Source organism: Equus caballus, chromosome 3 (assembly GCF_041296265.1).
Source record: "Equus caballus isolate H_3958 breed thoroughbred chromosome 3, TB-T2T, whole genome shotgun sequence".
In the NCBI taxonomy this organism is placed as follows: Eukaryota; Metazoa; Chordata; class Mammalia; order Perissodactyla; family Equidae; genus Equus; species Equus caballus.
The window spans coordinates 73,130,818-73,148,115 of NC_091686.1; the positions used below are offsets into that span (position 1 = coordinate 73,130,818).

The 17,298-nt window shown below is 35.9% G+C and overlaps 1 protein-coding gene across 1 annotated transcript in view; it reads left to right on the forward strand.

Annotated features, from left to right (window-relative positions):
- Positions 1-17,298, forward strand: part of UBA6 (ubiquitin like modifier activating enzyme 6) — an 81,938-nt gene that overhangs the window by 51,192 nt on the left and 13,448 nt on the right. Inside the window, exons 20-27 of the mRNA XM_023638029.2 lie at positions 1,132-1,237; positions 6,882-6,971; positions 7,081-7,161; positions 7,921-8,049; positions 9,691-9,742; positions 9,831-9,894; positions 11,308-11,377; positions 12,701-12,772. Coding sequence (XP_023493797.1) covers positions 1,132-1,237; positions 6,882-6,971; positions 7,081-7,161; positions 7,921-8,049; positions 9,691-9,742; positions 9,831-9,894; positions 11,308-11,377; positions 12,701-12,772 — 664 coding nt within the window. The remainder of the gene's footprint in view (positions 1-1,131; positions 1,238-6,881; positions 6,972-7,080; positions 7,162-7,920; positions 8,050-9,690; positions 9,743-9,830; positions 9,895-11,307; positions 11,378-12,700; positions 12,773-17,298) is intronic.

Here is a 17,298-nt window from a genome sequence, read left to right on the forward strand (position 1 = left end):
TTCCAAATCTTTAACATAGCCTAAATGTTTTGCATAGAGTATTTGCCTCATGTCCACCACTCCAGATTAGAATTTACCTATTCCTCTCTGGCTTCCTTTCTTCCAGCTACATTTACTCCTTCGTTCAGTCCTTATAGGGCATCCAGCATTTTTTTACCTCAGGGACTTGCACGTACTCTCCTTCAGCTTCAGGAAATTATGTTTATCTTGTTTAAAAACTTTTGGCCCCAAATCTGCCTACTTACTCTCACCTATTTTAATTTTTTTCCTCATGCTTTTAGTTTCAGCCTAAATGTGTATTTTCAAACAGACTGTCTTTAACCCCCAAATTGTGAATTAGAATCTTTTATGGTAATCTTTCATAGCGCTCTATACTTTTTCCTTCATAGCGCTTATTTTTATTGATCTACATATTTATTTGATGTTTATTTCCTCACTAAATCATTTATATAGGGACCATTTATTTTTCCCATCACTGTATCCTCAGTGCCCAACACATGATGTCATTCAGTAAATACTTGTTAAATAAGTAGATGAATGAATGACTATAATGTGTATACCTTACATAATCTTTCCTACATCTTTATATGATTCTTTAATGTTAGACTGCTAGAGCATATTAACAGAGGGAAATTTACCAGTTAAGAGTGTAGTGAAAAGTTTGTAATCTTTGGCAGAAGGTGATAAAAAACACTTTAAGAAATTAACACATGTAGAAAGTACAAGAGTTGTAAATTGAGGAAGAAGGATATATCTTGGGGGATAAAGATAACATTAAGAAGATACAGTGGGATAGAACTTATAGTCAGAAAATAACCAAAGAAGAAATAGAAAGCAAGAGAAGAAAGGGTGACACAGTTAAGAGTTAACCTAGCGGAAAACAAGTTGAAGTCAAAATTTGGTACTAGTAGTAGAAGGTGGACACAAACATTAGGTTGAGCAATAAAATTTTGGGGGGATAGGGAACAGAAATGAGGAATCAGTCAGTTAGTGGTAATGTGTCTCTTTCCTAAAATATTACATTCAAGGAGTGATCCGTGTGTGAAATTAATAGAAGGTGGGAGGATGTCGTATGCTTACGTTGTTATTGCTCACTTTTATGTTTTTCTTACCTGTTATCTTTTCAAATAGCCGTTGCTTAGCAAATCTACGGCCCCTGTTAGATTCTGGAACAATGGGCACTAAGGGACACACTGAAGTTATTGTACCTCATTTGACTGAATCCTATAATAGTCATGTAAGTGAACCAATTTTTTGAAGTAAATATCTCTCTTCTTTATTTCTCACAATTGTTTGTCTTCATCAGTCAACAAATTTGATTCAGCTTCCCTAATCCTTCTGTTTTTGATCTGTTGATGATGTCCATACATATGTGCATGTACGGTTTTAAAAATATAGCTGAACTTATTTTTTTAATCATCAAAATTTTGTTTCTTATGTACCCAACGTAGGAGCACCTGAATATGTAAAGCAATTATTAACAGACATAAAAGGAGAAATAGAGAGTAACACAATAATAGTAGGGGACTTTAACACTCCACTTACACCAATGGATAGATCATCCAAATAGAAGATCAATAAGGAAACATTGACCTTAAACAACACGTTATACCAAATGGACTTAGTAGACATTCCATCCAAAAACCACAGAATACACATTCTTTTCAAGTGCACATTTAACATTCTGCAGGATTGATCACTTATTAGGCTACAAAACAAATCTCAATAAATTTAAGAAAATTTAAATAATACCAAGCATCTTTTCTGACCATGAAGGTATGAAACTAGAAATCAATGACAGGAAGAAAATTAGAAAAGTCACAAATGTATGGAGATTAAACAAAATACTACTGAACAGTGACTGGGGAAATCAAAAAATACCTGGAGACAAATGAAAATACAACATGCCAAAATTTATGGTATACAGCAAAAGCAGTTCTAAGAGAGAAGTTTATAGTAATACAGGCCTACCTCAACAAACAAGAAAAATCTCAAATAAAAAATCTGACAGTGCTCCTAAAGGAACTGAAAAAAGAAGAACAAAGCCCAAAATCAGTAAAAGGAAGGAAATAATAAAAATCAGAGCAGAAATAAATGAAATAGCGACTAAAAAAAATAGAAAAAAATCAACGAGACCAGGAGCTGGTTCTTTGAAAAGATAAGTAAAATTGACAGACCTTTAGCTAGATTCACCAAGGGAAAAAGAAGGCTCAAATAAATAAAATCAGAAATGAAAGAGGACAAATTACAATGGACACTTCAGATACAAAAAATTGTAAGACAATACTACGAAAAGCTATATGTCAACAAATAGGATAATCTAGAAGAAATGGATAAATTCTTAGAATTATATGAGCTTCCGAAACTGAATCAGGAAGAAATAGAGAATTTGAATAGACCAGTCACCAGTAAGGAGATCGAAACAGTGATCAAAAACTTCCCAAAAAATGAGTCTAGGACCAGATGACCTCCCTGGTGAATTCTACCAAACATTCAAAGAAGACTTAGTACCTCTCCTTCTCAAACTCCTCCAAAAAATTGAAGAGGAGGGGAAGCTTCCTAAGTCATACTTTGAAGCCAACATTATCCTGATACCAAAACCAGACAAGGACAATGCAAAAAAAGAAAATTACAGGCCAGTATCACTGATGAACATTGATGCAAAAATCCTCAACAAAATACTAGCAGATTGAATACAATGATACATTAAAAAGATCATACACCAAGATCAAGTGGGATTTATTCTAGTGATGTAGGGTTGGTTCAGCATCTGCAAATCAATCAACATGATACACCACATTAACAAAATGAAGAATAAAAATCACATAATCATCTCAATAGATTCAGGGAAAGTGTTTGACAAGATACAACATCCCTTTATGAGAAAAACTGAATAAAATGTGTATAGAAGGAAAGTATCTCAACATAATAAAGGCCCTATATGACAGACCCACGGCTAATATCGTACTCAATGGCGAAATACTGAAAGCTGTCCCTCTAAGAACAGAAACCAGACAAAGATGTCCACTTTCGCCACTCTAAAACAGAGTGTTGGAAGTCCTACCGGAGCAATCAAGCAAGAAAAAGAAATAAAAGGGATCCAAATTGGAAAGGAAGAAGTGAAACTCACTGTTTGCAGATGACATCATTTTATATATGGAAAACCCTAAAGAATCCACCATGAAACTTTTGGAAATAACAAGTGAGTATGGTAAAGTTGCAGGATGCAAAATCAACATGCAAAAATCAGTTGTGTTTCTCTACACTAACAACAAAATAGTGGAAAGAGAAATTATAAATACAATCCCATTCACAGTTGTAATAAAAAGAACAAAATGCCTAGGAATAAACTTAACCAAAAGGTGAAAGATCTGTACACTGAAAACTATAAAACATTGTTGAAAGAAATTGAAGAAGACACAAAGAAATGGGAAGCTACTCCATGCTCTTGAATTGGAAGAATTAACATAGTTAAAGTGTCCATACTTTCTAAAGCAATCTACAGATTTCAATGGAATCCCTGTCAAAGTTCCAACAACATTTTTCACAGAAACAGAAGAAAGAATCCTAAAATTTATGTGGAACAACAAAAGACCTTGAATACTCAAAGGAATCCTGAGAAAAAAAGAATAAAGCTCAAGTTATCATACTCCCTGATTTCAAAATATACTACAAAAGTATAATAACTAAAACAGAATGGTACTGGCACAAAAACAGACACACAGATCAATGGAACAGAATCGAGAGCTCAGAAATAAACCCACACATCTGTGGACAGCTAATTTTTGACAAGGGAGCCAAGAACATAGAATGGAGAAAGTAAAATCTCTTCAATAAATGGTGTTGGGAAAACTGGACAGCCACATGCGAAAGAATGAAAGTAGACCATTATCTTACACCATACACAAAAATTAACTCAAAATGGATTAAAGACTTGAATGTGAGACCTGAAACCATGAAACTTCTAGAATAAAATATAGGCAGAAGTCACTTTGACATCGGTCTTAGCAGCATATTTTCTGACCGGGCAAGGGAAACAATAGAAAAAGTAAATGGGACTACATCAAACTAAAAAGCTTCTGCACAGGAAAGGAGACCACCAACAAAACAAAAAGACAACCTAAAATTGGGAGAAGATATTTGCAAACCATATATCTGATAAGGGGTTAATATCCGAAATATGTAAAGAACTCTTACGTCTTTGAGAACAAAAAAACTAACAACCCAATTAAAAAATGGGCAAAAGATCTGAACAGCCATTCCTCCAAAGATGGCCAACAGGCATATGAAAGGATGTTCAACATCATTAACTATCAGGGAAATGCAAATCAAAACTACAATGAGATATCACCTCACTCCCATCAGAGTGGCTATAATTAACAAGACAGGAAACAAGTGTTGGAGAGAATGTGGAGAAAAGGGAACTCTCATACCCTGCTGGTAGGAGTGCGAACTGGTGCAGTCACTAAGGAAAACAGTATGAATATTGCTCAAAAAATTAAGAATGGAACTACCGTAGGATCCAGCTATTCCACTGATGGGTATTTATCCAAAGAATGTGAAAACACAAATGCGTAAAGATACGTGTACCCCTACGTTCATTGCAGCATTATTCATAATAGCCGAGACTTGGCAGCAACCTAGGTGCCCACCAAGGGATGAATGGACAAAGAAGATGTGGTAAATATACACAATGGAATACTCCTTAGCTTTAAGAAGCGATGACATCCTGCCATTTGTGACAACATGGATGGCCCTTGAGGGTATTATGTTAAACGAAATAAGTCAGAGGGAGAAAGTCAAATATCGTATGATCTCACTCATAAGTAGAAGATAAAAACGAGAACAATCAATCACATAGAGACAGCAGTTGGATTGGTGGTTACCAGAGGGGAAGAGGGAAGGGAGGAGGGCAAAAGGGGTGATTAAGTAGTCTTTGGGTGGTGAATGTGATGTAATCTACACACAAATCGAAATATAACAACATACACTTGAATTTATATAATGTTATAAAGCAGTGTTACCACCATAAACAAAATTTTGTTCGTGGCCTTTCTGGAGTCTCATTTGTGTGTTTACTGTTTATTTCTCAGAGCTACTTGATTAGTTTTCTAACAACTTTTCAACGAGTGACCCACCCAAAATCTTACTAAAGAATCAGTTTCTCCATAGGAAGGACAAAGCTGTCTGTCTATGTGTATATATATTTTGCATAAATGATATAGATACAACTTTTTTTACAAAACCCCACAGGTAATTTTGAAGTACTGCAAAGGGAGAACCACTGACCCAGGAATTAATTGTAGGCTTTGAAAGTTAAAAAAGATAACCCAAGTTGTAAAATTGAAAGAATATTATTTTACAAGTGTAAATCTCCCTTTATTTTATTATTTTTTTTGTCTGTTTTTTTTGTTTTTTTGTGGGGTTTTTTTGAGGAAGGTTAGCCCTGAGCTAACTGCTGCCAATCCTCCTCTTTTTGGTGAGGAATACTGGTCCTGAGCTAACATCCATGCCCATCCTCCTCTACTTCATATGTGGGACGCCTACCACAGCATGGCATGCCAAGCAGTGCCATGTCCACACACGAGATCTGAACTGGTGAACCCTGAGCCACCGAAGCGGAACTCACAACCCAACCACTGCGCCACCAGGCCAGCCCCAATATCCCTTTATTTTAATGGATATGTTTGATTTAGTAAAATTTTCTAAAACCTATTCTCTTGTTTACTGTCAAGAAATCAGAAATTTATATATTAAAAACATTATGGTAAACAAAATTAAGTTTAATTTGAAAGTAATGGAGAAAAATCATGATATTCTGGGTGTCATATTGGAGGATTTTCAAAGTAGAGAATGTTGTCAAATTCTAAAAGTTAACTTGATTCTCTCATTCTGCATCTTTCCCAAACTTTCTTCTATGTTTTCTGACTTCATATTCATAAAACAGAATTTAATACTCTTGTGGCTTCCCTCTTTGGCTTATAAAATATTTCACAGTATTTCATTGATCAACAAACTAAAATATAAATTTCTAAGTGAAAAGAGGCAAAGATTGGGTGAACCAATAAACCTAGGCAAAAGGTACCCTGTAATAGAATATGGATTTCTTCAGTGGTACTTTTTCACATGAGACAACATAGGCATTTGCCATTTATTTAATACAAACTTTCTGCAAAAAAAACCACTGGGGACATAACCATGCTCCCAAATTGTTTTCTCCATGGAGAAACTCATGATATCTGAGCACTATATTGGGGATTCTTGAATTACTTGTCGAACAAAGTAGGGAGTTTTATAAAGTTTTAAATATTACTTTAATTCTTGGAGGAAAAACATGAATTATATATGGTGATCTGCTACTAGTTCTACATGGTACCAAATGAGTACACAGATAAGTGACAACAGAATTCATGTTTGTTGTTAAATTACTATTAACAAATAGCTTAAGTGTCAAAAGAATCAACTTTTCCTCTTATTGCCTATGAGAAAGAAGATATAAAAGTGTTGGATTGGGGCTGGCCCCATGGCATAGTGGTTTAAGTCCAGTGCACTCTGCTTCAGTGGCCCAGGTTCGCAGGTTTGAATCCCAGGCACAGACCTACACCGTTTATCAAGCCATGCTGTGGCAGTGACTCACATACAAAATAGAGGAAGATTGCCACAGATGTTAGCTTAGGGCTAATCTTCCTCAAGCAAAAAAAGAGGCATATTGGCAACAGATGTTAGCTCAGAGCGAATCTTCCTTGCAGAAAACAAAAAAATGTTGGATTTACTTTATTTATGAATTTTATTTTTTAATGGCCTTAAAACATTCAAATAAATTCAGTAAAAAAATCATGGTTACTTCTCTTAACTATCTATTGTCATATTTTATAAATTAGCGGGATCCCCCAGAAGAGGAAATACCATTTTGTACTCTCAAATCCTTTCCAGCTGCTATCGAGCATACTATACAGTGGGCAAGAGATAAGGTAATAAAGACCTTTTTTCAAGGGACCTTTCTTTGAAGTAGAAAAGAAGATATTTCCAACTTTTACATAGACTTCTATTTGTAACTTTTTTTCCTCTTTTCCCTTACAGTTTGAAAGTTCCTTTTCCCATAAGCCTTCATTGTTTAACAAATTTTGGCAAACCTATCCATCTGCCGAAGAAGTCTTACAGGTACAAATCAATACATTTTAATACAAACTTAACACTATGTCAGTGTAATCTTATTTTCAAGTTGCCTACAAACGGTTTATTTTACCTTCTTAAAGTTTATAACATTTCTATTGTTCATAGTAACTGCATGAGGAATCTTGAAATTAGCAGGTTGCAGATGATTTTTTTTACTTTGGCTGAACTGTATGGAATTGCCAATATTTGACCATGTTTGACCCACAAAGCAGCAGTTCATATGATTCAACCTGATAGAAGAGCTACAAATAATAAAATGGCTGGTTAAATTCTTTGAGTCCTAGTGAAAATTTCATGAGTGGATGGTAATCTCTCAGACTTATTACTCTCATGATGAGGGCAACTTCACAGATGTTTTCCTACTTTTCCTTTAATCCTATGCTAAAAATGCCAACTTTTTAGTCCAAAGTATTATTCATAGAACTTCTTATAGTAAGTACATATATAGTACTAATAACTTAATAGCTAGCAAGACATGAGGGTAACTTACGAGATGAAAAACTTTAGAGTTAAAATTTCACATGCTATCTTTTCCTGTTCCCTTTCCAAGAAAGAAAAGAAAGAGGGAGAGGAGAAAGGCAGAGACAAGAATTTCATGGTGAAAAAAGTGAGATCATAAGGCATATGAGCTGGCACTTCATATTTTGGCTAATACTTCCTGGGAGTGTGTGTGTGTGTGTGTTTGTGTGTGTGTGTTTAGCTGGAATTGTATTCATTTTGTTTTGTTTCTTTCTCTCATTCTAGAAGATACAAACTGGACACAGTTTAGAAGGCTGTTTTCAAGTTATTAAGTTACTGAGCAGAAGACCTAGAAATTGGTCCCAGTGTATAGAATTAGCAAGATTGAAGTTTGAAAAATATTTTAACCATAAGGTAAGTATGCATTATAAACACTAAGAAAAAGTCTGACTTGGCTCATTTAATTACTACCAAGTTAATTTCATTAACGTGAAATATTTATCTTTGGGGAAGCTTTTCAGAAGTAAACAGTAAGATAGGTGAGAACAAGTTCTGGGCGCACAACTGATTTCTCCTTGAATGTTACTGATTAAAGTATACATTTGCACTCCACCCATTGAGTTGTTAGTTATGCATTTAACTGATCCTTGTCTTTCTGTGTGCAAAATTGGCTTTTAAATAGGGTTCCATCTAGAGAATAAGGAATACATTTCATCAATAGTCTAGAAGAAATTTGTTGTTCAGAATAAAGCAAGAGACTGAGAAGATAGAGATACTCAGTCACAAATTTTGTTGGAATTTTGCTTTCCCTACCCATATCTGATAATTGCGCTTTGTGTCTATTTCCTCATTTGTAAAATGGGGATAATAAATCGACATCTAATTCATAGGGCTGTGGTGAGGGTCAAGCAAGTTAGCACATGTAAAGCATTTAGAACAGAACCTGGCCCATAAATGCTCACTAAATATTCTTACCTCCAGTTACTTAGAGTTGCTAGAATGTGTCCTGGACTCTCTTTAGTCTCTCCCTCTCTTTAAGCTCTTACCTATTGGAATATAAAGTAAGTTCATCTTTTTTAAAAAGTCTTTTAATTGCACTTATCCCTGGTTTTCACTTCCTTCTTGACTCTGCCCCTTGGACAAGTGGTCTGTATTCACTGCTGCCACTTCCTCTTCTGGTAAATATGTCTTCTTTCCCCATTGCTATTCAAATTCTTCTTACCAAGATTATCAATGACCTCTTGTTGCAAAATCTAAAGAATTCCCTTTAGTCCTTATCTTCTGTAGGCTTTTTTTAAAAAGCTTTTTTGTATTATGGAAAAATTCAATCATAGAAATATAAATAAAATAGTATAATGAACTCCCATGTAATCCTCGTGTACCTGTCTCTCTGGTTTAACAATAATCAACTCCTAGATAATCTTCTTGTCCTCTATAACTCCACCCAATATACTCTCCCCAAGGTGGTTTGAAGCAAATCTCAAACATCATATCATTTCAAAATATAAAGTACTATGTATTTTTACTAGTTTCATTTTTAAGGATTAGCTCTTTGAAAGGAGCAGAATAATTTATAATATATGCCACCATTTGTTTAAAAAGGGATGAAATAATCTGTACTCGTGTTTGCTGTCAATGCCAAAAAACAAACTCTCAGTGTCAATAAAGAAGAACAGTGCAGGGGCTGGCGCCGTGGCTGAGTGGTTAAGTTCACACGCTCTGCTTGGCTGCCCAGGGTTTCACCGGTTGGGATTCTGTGCGTGAACCTAGCACCGCTCATCAAGCCATGCTGGGGCAGCATCCCACATAGCACAACCGGAAGGATCTACCACTGGAATATATACCTATGTGCTAGGGGGCTTTGGAGAGAAGAAGAAAAAAGTAATAATAATAATGCAAGTTATTTGAGGTATAGGGGGCAGTAACAGGAGAATGGACAGATGGAGTACAAAAGTAGCTGGGAGACTTCACTGTGTCTCTTTTTATGCATTTTAATCTTTTCTTTATACTTCAGATAATATGAAGTAGTGATTTTTTAATTAATTTTTTCTTTAGGCTCTTCAGCTTCTTCACTGTTTCCCTCTGGACACACAATTAAAAGATGGCAGTAAGTATAACCAAGTGTTGAGAAGAAAGTTTAATGTAATTTATTACTGGCTTCCTACATTGAAAATAATATTTGTATTTTTTGTTAGGTTTATTTTGGCAATCACCGAAGAGGCCTCCCTCTCCAATAAAATTTGATTTAAATGAACCTTTGTAAGTATTTGTACTCAGTTTTACATGCATCCTTCGTTGTAAATTTCTTAAGTGTGTATAAGTTTACATTGCAAGGTGAGAATCTACGGTTCTTTTATGATAAATTATTACATCTCTGTTGTTCTAAGAGTTAACATAGTCTGGCCAACGAAGCCAGCCACAACCCTTGTTGCCACACAATCTGTGTACTCCCTATGGTAAATAACATTATTTTTATCTTCTCTAGAATGAAACCAAAGTGTCACCTCTTTGACTTTATCCATAAAAAAGTAAAATGACAACAAATGTTTTTCTATATAATGAAGCCAGTATGTAAGAAACTTTATTTAGAGGGAAAATGATTACTACTGCTATCTCCCTAAATAATCTCAAATTAATTTTGAAAACAGTTGATCTACAGGGCCGGCCCCATGGCCAAGTGGTTAAGTTCGTGCACTCCACTTCGGTGGCCTGGGATTTTGCTGGTTTGGATCCTGGGCACAGACATGTTACTGCTCGTCAGGCCATGCTGAGGCGGTGTCCCACATAGCACAACCAGAGGCACTCACAACTAGAACATACAACTATGTAGTGGGGGGCTGTGGGGAGAAGAAAAAAAAAGAGTGGATCTTTGAGTTTATACCTGTATACCCTATCTGTATTAGATAGACAGATTATTTATATACATCCACACATACTTATATGTATTATTTTAATTAAATACTTAGCGTGTTAACCTTCCTTTCAGCAGATAGCTCTGCTTAGTTTCTCATCTGGTGCTTGTTTTAGGCTTCTAGTCACCTTATCCTGGCTGCTTCTCCTGTAAAACTTATCGTTTTTTTGTTTTTAAACAAGCTCATTTGCTTAGTTTGGACCTGATGTACACTTTTTAAAACTAAATATGTAATATTTTCTTACAAATTAAAATGAATTTCCTTTCACTACTCTAATCTTTGTACTTCTGGACACTTCTCTCCCCAAAATAGTCATGATCACTACCTGAATATTAATGGTTATGAGAATAAACATCGGGGGCCAACCCCGTGGCCAAGTGGTTCAAGTTCCGTGCACTCCACTTCATTGGCCTGGGGTTCACGGGTTTGGATCCTGGATGTGGACGTGCTCTACTGATGAGCCATGCTGTGGAGGCATCCCACATACAAAGTAGAGGAAGACTGGCACAGATCTTACCTCAAGACTAATCTTCCCCAAAAGAAAAAAAGAGAGAATAAATATCTGATGTTTTTTCTTTTATAGCTTCTGCACTGCTTTGGTCTAGAGCAGAGTTTCTTTGCCTAAGTTTTTAAAAGAATAATTCTGTAGCAAAGATTTTGTGATTATTTTTCTTCAACATTTTAAAAGCTATAATTTCTGATGAATTAAACATCTTTGAAATTGTGCATTCATACTTCATTTTATTTTTTACTTTCAAAGGCACTTCAGTTTCCTTCTGAATGCTGCAAAATTATATGCTGCAGTCTATTGCATTCCATTTACAGAAGAGGTAAGATATTCTTCAAGCCCTAGTAATGATACAAAACCAGGCTAGACTAGATGACTTGTCAGATAATTGCATCATCAAAATGTGTTTATATGTTATGAGAATCGTTCTTTAATATAAGCTTTTAATTTTGTTGTATTTTTGCCCATTCTAACAGAGCAAAAGCTAAAATCCCATTGCACCATTACTAAGTAGAAGAAAGTCAAATTTTTCTAAGTTGAACGTAGTGAAACAAATATTTGTAAAAGCAGTCTTACTTTATTTTTAAAACATTTATAACCTGTTAACTTTAATTATCCTAATCACACTCAACACCCACAGTGAACTATTTCGTAGCGCTTTTACAGTATTCCTGAGAGTTATTTGGCTTATTTTGTGATAATAACTTATATGCTTTTCAGGAAATTTGAAAATGCTACCCCGTATTGACATTTCTTAACCCTTATCATCATACCCATTCTCTTAGACATCTTCACTGGCTAACATCTAAACGATCTAATACAGTTTTACTTGAGAGGCAGATTTGCATTAGTGAATTTTTCTTTACAAATACATATTGGAGCTAAATAAATTGCTGTACTTCTAGGCAGGCTGAATGGGGAAATATGAACCAGATCCATAATTAACACTGGCTATTTGGGATCCAGATAAAAATGCCTGTTATAGGTTAATCCATTTTGCGGTTAATGCACAGTGAGATATACCATAAATGTCTGGTAAAAATAGTGGTATTCAGTCTGGTATTCTTTTTGTGAAAAGAGTGGTAATTTTGTGGTAAGTATCGTAGATGATCTCAAAAGCAGTATGTCTCAGTTTTTCCTAAGCAGCTTCTTAGTAAAGAATGTGGAACTAATAGCCTTAAATTCATCTGAGTTCATCTTGAACCCTTTCAATTTTTTCCTGCTTCTGAACGTATGAATTCCATTTACTCGTTTGTTTTATTTATTGTCAGTATTTATTGAGTATAACTTTGTGCAGGGAACTTTGTAGAACAATGAAGGGACAGTCCCTAATGTCAAGGCACTCAGTCTGATGCTCACAACCAGTCCTAAAACAACTTTTTAAAAAGTTTGTGGAAGGAACTAAGATTTCAGCTTTGTTGAAAGTACTATTTCACACATACCACTCCTTTCCCCCAGCATTTATATGTGGCATTTCTATAGAAATGAAAGGTAAATGTCACAAATGGATGTGTTCTAGATAATCAGATGATAAATTATTCAAATATTTTAGTATGCTAAAGGCCCTTGTATAGGATGTTTTTTGCTTTAGAATTCAGAATTTAAAAAATATGTTTGTTGATAAAATTACTTTTTACAAAAACAGGACTTATCAGCAGATGCCCTCTTGAATATTCTTTCTGAAGTAAAGATTCAGGAATTCAAACCTTCCAACAAGGTATGTTTAGAAATTGATTCATTTAGCAAATAGTTATTGAACTTCTATTTGTCAAGCCCCAGTCTAAATCTCAAGAATCCCACAGTGAACAAAACAAAATGCGTCATTAGATGATTTTGTCCATATGCAAACATGATAGAGTGTACTTACACAAATCTAGATGATATAGCCTGCTACACAGCTAGGCTTGACGGTACTAATCTTATGGGACCACAGTTGTATGTGTGGTCCGTCGTTGACCAACACATCGTGTTATGCTGCAAGTGACTCTAGTTATATAATACTTCAGTGTGTATATAAGTGCTAAGAAGAAAAATTAAAACAGGGAAAAGAAATAAAGGGTGACAGAACTGGTGTCATTTCACCTGGGATAAAAGGGGAAAGCCTCTCTGATAAAGAGACGTTTGAGCAGAAGCCTGAAGGTAGTGAGGGAATGAGCCATACTGTTTTCTGGTGAAAGAGCAATGCAGGCAACAGGAACAAGTGCACAGAAAAGCCTGGAAACAGTTTCAAGGTCAGGATTTTTCTGGAGGACAATATGCAAGAGGAGAGTGGTAGATGGTGAGATTGGAGGGGTAGTTGGGATTATGATGAGGATTCTGTGTTTTATTATGAGATAAGAAGCCTGTGGACGATTTTAAGCAGATGATACAATCTGACATATCCAAAAGGATGACTGGCTAGTTGTGTTGAGAATGCTTATATGGGACACAAGTGAAGAAGCAAGGAAAGCTATTAGGAACCTATAGCCAAGAGATGATATGGTTTGAAAGAAGTGGTTGGTAACAGGGAAGTTGTGATAAGGGATTGGATTCTGCGTATATTTTGCAGTAGCCCTGCTGGATTTGTAAGGGATTAGAGTTGGAGTGTGAGAGGAAAAAAGATTATTTTCTTATTTGAAATAAGAAGCAAGCTTAATAGTTCAGAGTGAGGAGAAGATAAAGGAAATTTGAGCAGAGGAAAGAAGGTGTGAAATAATTGCTCAGGGGAGTGCAAAAGTCATTTAATTAGAAGATGTAGTACAATTTCCAGACAGCACTGAGGATCCACTTAATGTTAATCCACTTAATGTGCCTGGAGAAAAGACAGCTGCTTGGATGCTACTGTAGAACAGATGGAAAATTCAGTAAAAGGCTTGGGATTTTGTCAGGCAAATATGTTGGAAGGAGAAAGACATAGGGAGTATTAATAAACATGGAACATACAATTTAAGGACGTTAAATAGGAAAGTTAGAAAATAAGTATTTTTCTTTTTCGCATGTTCATTATATGCCTTTTTGTATACACTCTAAAAATCATCCGTAAAACAACCTTCTGTTCCCCTTACCCTGTAGCTATACTGGAAAATGTGAAGTAATGACTGTCTCTGCAAAATTCAAGATAGAAGTGATGTGTACAGTCTTCTGTGCAGTCTTCCACTCTGCATTTTTCTTTTAGGGGAAAGGAAAACTTGTAGGCAGTTGATTTTGTACAGATACATGGATTTGCTGAATGAAATGTTCATGGTTTGTAGCTTTTTTTTTTTTTTGGTCTGGGCAATAATTTTTTTTTTCCTTGAGTTCATAAAAGTTTACATTATTGTGAAATGTCAGTTGTACATTATTTCTTGTCTGTCACCACATAAGTGCTCCCCTTCAACCACTTTGCCCACCCCCCATCCCCCTTCCCCTGGTAACCACTGAACTGTTTTCTTTGTCCATGTGTTTGTTTGTATTCCACATATGAGTGAAATCATCTGGTGTTTGTGTTTCTCAGTCTGGCTTATTTCGCTTAGCGGAATTCCCTCCAGGTCCATCCATGTTGTTGCAAATGGGATGGTTTTGTCTTTTTTTATGGCTGAGTGGTATTCTATTGTATATGTATACCACATCTTCTTTATCCAATCATCAGTCAATGGGCACTTGGATTGTTTCCATGTCTTGGCTATTGTGTATAGTGCTGCAAGGAACATAAGGGTACATATGTTACTTTGGATTGTTGGTTTCAAATTGTTTGGGTAAATACCCAGTAGTGGGCTAGTGGGTCCTATGGTAAGTTCTATTTTTAGTTTTTTGAGGAATCTCCATACTGTTTTCCATAGTGGCCACACAAGTTTGCAGTCCCACAGCAGTGTATCAGGGTTCCCTTTTCTCCACACCCTCTCCAACATCTGTTATTTTTAGTCTTAGTGATTATAGCCATTTTATCAGGCATAAGGTGGTATCTTAGTGTAGTTTTGATTTCCATTTCCCTGATGATTAGTGATGTTGAACATCTTTTCATGTATTTATTGGCCATCTGTATATCTTCTTTGGAAAAATGTCTGTTCATATCCTCTGCCCATTTTTTGATCGAGCTATTTGTTCTTCTGTTGTTCAGTTGTGTGAGTTCCTTATATATTATGGAGATTAACCCCTTATCGGATATATGATTTGTAAATATTTTCTCCCAATTGATGGGTTGTCTTTTTGTTTTGATCCTAGTTTCTTTTGCCTTGCAGATGCTCTTTAGTCTGATGAAGTCCCTGTTGTTTATTTTTTCTTTTGTTTCCCTTGTCTGAGTAGACGTGGTCTTCGAGAGATCCTTTTAAGTTCCAGGTCAGAGAGTGTACTACTTATATTATCTTCCAGGAGTTTTATGGTTTCAAGACTTATCTTCAAGTGTTTGATCCATTTCGAGTTTATTTTTGTGTATGGCGTGAGATAATGGTCTATTTTCATTCTTTTGCGTGTGGCTGTCCAGTTTTTCCAACACCATTTATTGAACACCGTTTATTTTCTCCACTGTATGTTCTTGGCACCTTTGTCAAAGATTAGCTGTCCGTATATGTGCGGTTTTATTTTCTGTGCTTTCAGTTCTCTTCCACTGATCTGTGTGTCTGTTTTTGTACCAGTACCGTGCCGTTTTGATCACTATGGCTTTGTACTACATTTTGAAGTCAGTGATTGTGATGCCTCCAGCTTTATTTTTTCTCAGTCTTGCTTTAGCAATTTGGGGTCTTTGGTTGCCCCATATGAATTTTAGCATTCTTTGTTCTATTTCCTTGAAGAATGTCGTTGAGATTCTGTCTGGGATTGCATTTAATCTGTAGATCGTTTGGGGTAGTATGGGCATTTTAACTGTGTTTATTCTTCCAATGCGTGTGCGTGGAATCTCTTTCCATCTCTTTATGTCATTATCTATTTCTTTCAGTAATGTCTCATAGTTTTCTTTGTGTAAGTCCTCCACTGCCTTAGTTAAATTTATTCCGGGGCTGGCCCCGTGGCGCAGCGGTTAAGTGCGCTTGTTCCGCTTCGGCGGCCCGGAGTTCACCAGTTTGGATCCCGGGTGCGGACATGGCACCACTTGACAAGCCATGCTCTGCCAGGCGTCCCACATGTAAAGTAGAGGAAGATGGGCACAGATGTTAGCTCAGGGCCAGTCTTCCTCAGCATAAAGAGGAGGATTGGCAGCAGTTAGCTAAGGACTAATCTTCCTCAAAAAAAAAAAATTTATTCCTAGGTACTTTATTTGTTTTGTTGCAATTGTAAATGGAATTGTATTCTTGACTTCTCTTTCTGTAAGTTTGTTATTAGAGTACAGAAATGCAACTGATTTTTGTAAGTTGATTTTGTATCCCGCAACTTTACTGTGGTTTTTAGTTATTTCTAATAGTTTCCTGATGGATTCTTTAGGGTTTTCTATACATAAGATCATGTCATCTGCAAACAGCAAGAGTTTCACTTCTGCGCTCCCTTTTTGGATTCCTTTTATTCCTCTCTCTTACCTAATTGGTCTGACCAAAATCTCCAGTACTGTGTTGAATGAGAGTGGTAATTGTGGGCATCCTTGTCTTGTTCCTGTTCTTAGAGGGAGGGTGTTCAGTTTCACCCCATTGAGTATGATGTTGGCTGTGAGTTTGTCATATGTGGCCTTTATTATGTTGAGATAATTTCCTTCTGTCCCCATTTTGTTAAGAATTTTTATCATAAATGGCTGTTGGATCTTGTCAAATGCTTTCTCTGCATCAGTTGAGATAATCATGTGATTTTTATTCCTCAGTTTGTTGATGTGGTGTATCACATTGATTTGTGGATGTTGAACCATCCCTGTCCCTGGTAAAAAAATCCCACTTGATCATGATGTATCATCTTTTTGCTGTATTGTTGTATTCAGGTTGCTAATATTTTGATGAGAATTTTTGTAACTATGTCCATCAACGATATTGGCCTGTAGTTTTCCTTTTTTGTGTTGTCCTTGTCAGGTTTTGTTATCAGAGTGATGTTGGCCTTGTAGAATGTGTTTGGAAGCGTTCAGTCTTCCCTAGTTTTTTGGAATAGCTTGAGGAGGATAGGTATTAAATCCTCTCTGAAAGTTTGGTAGAATTCCCCAGGGAAGCTGTCTGGTCTTGGGCTTTTACTCTTTGGGATACTTTTGATGACTGTTTCAATCTCTTTACTTGTGATTGGTGTATTCAGATTATCTATTTCTTCTTGATTCAGCTTTGGGAGGTTGTAAGAGTCTAAGAATTTATCCATTTCCTCTAGATTGTCCATTTTATTGGTATA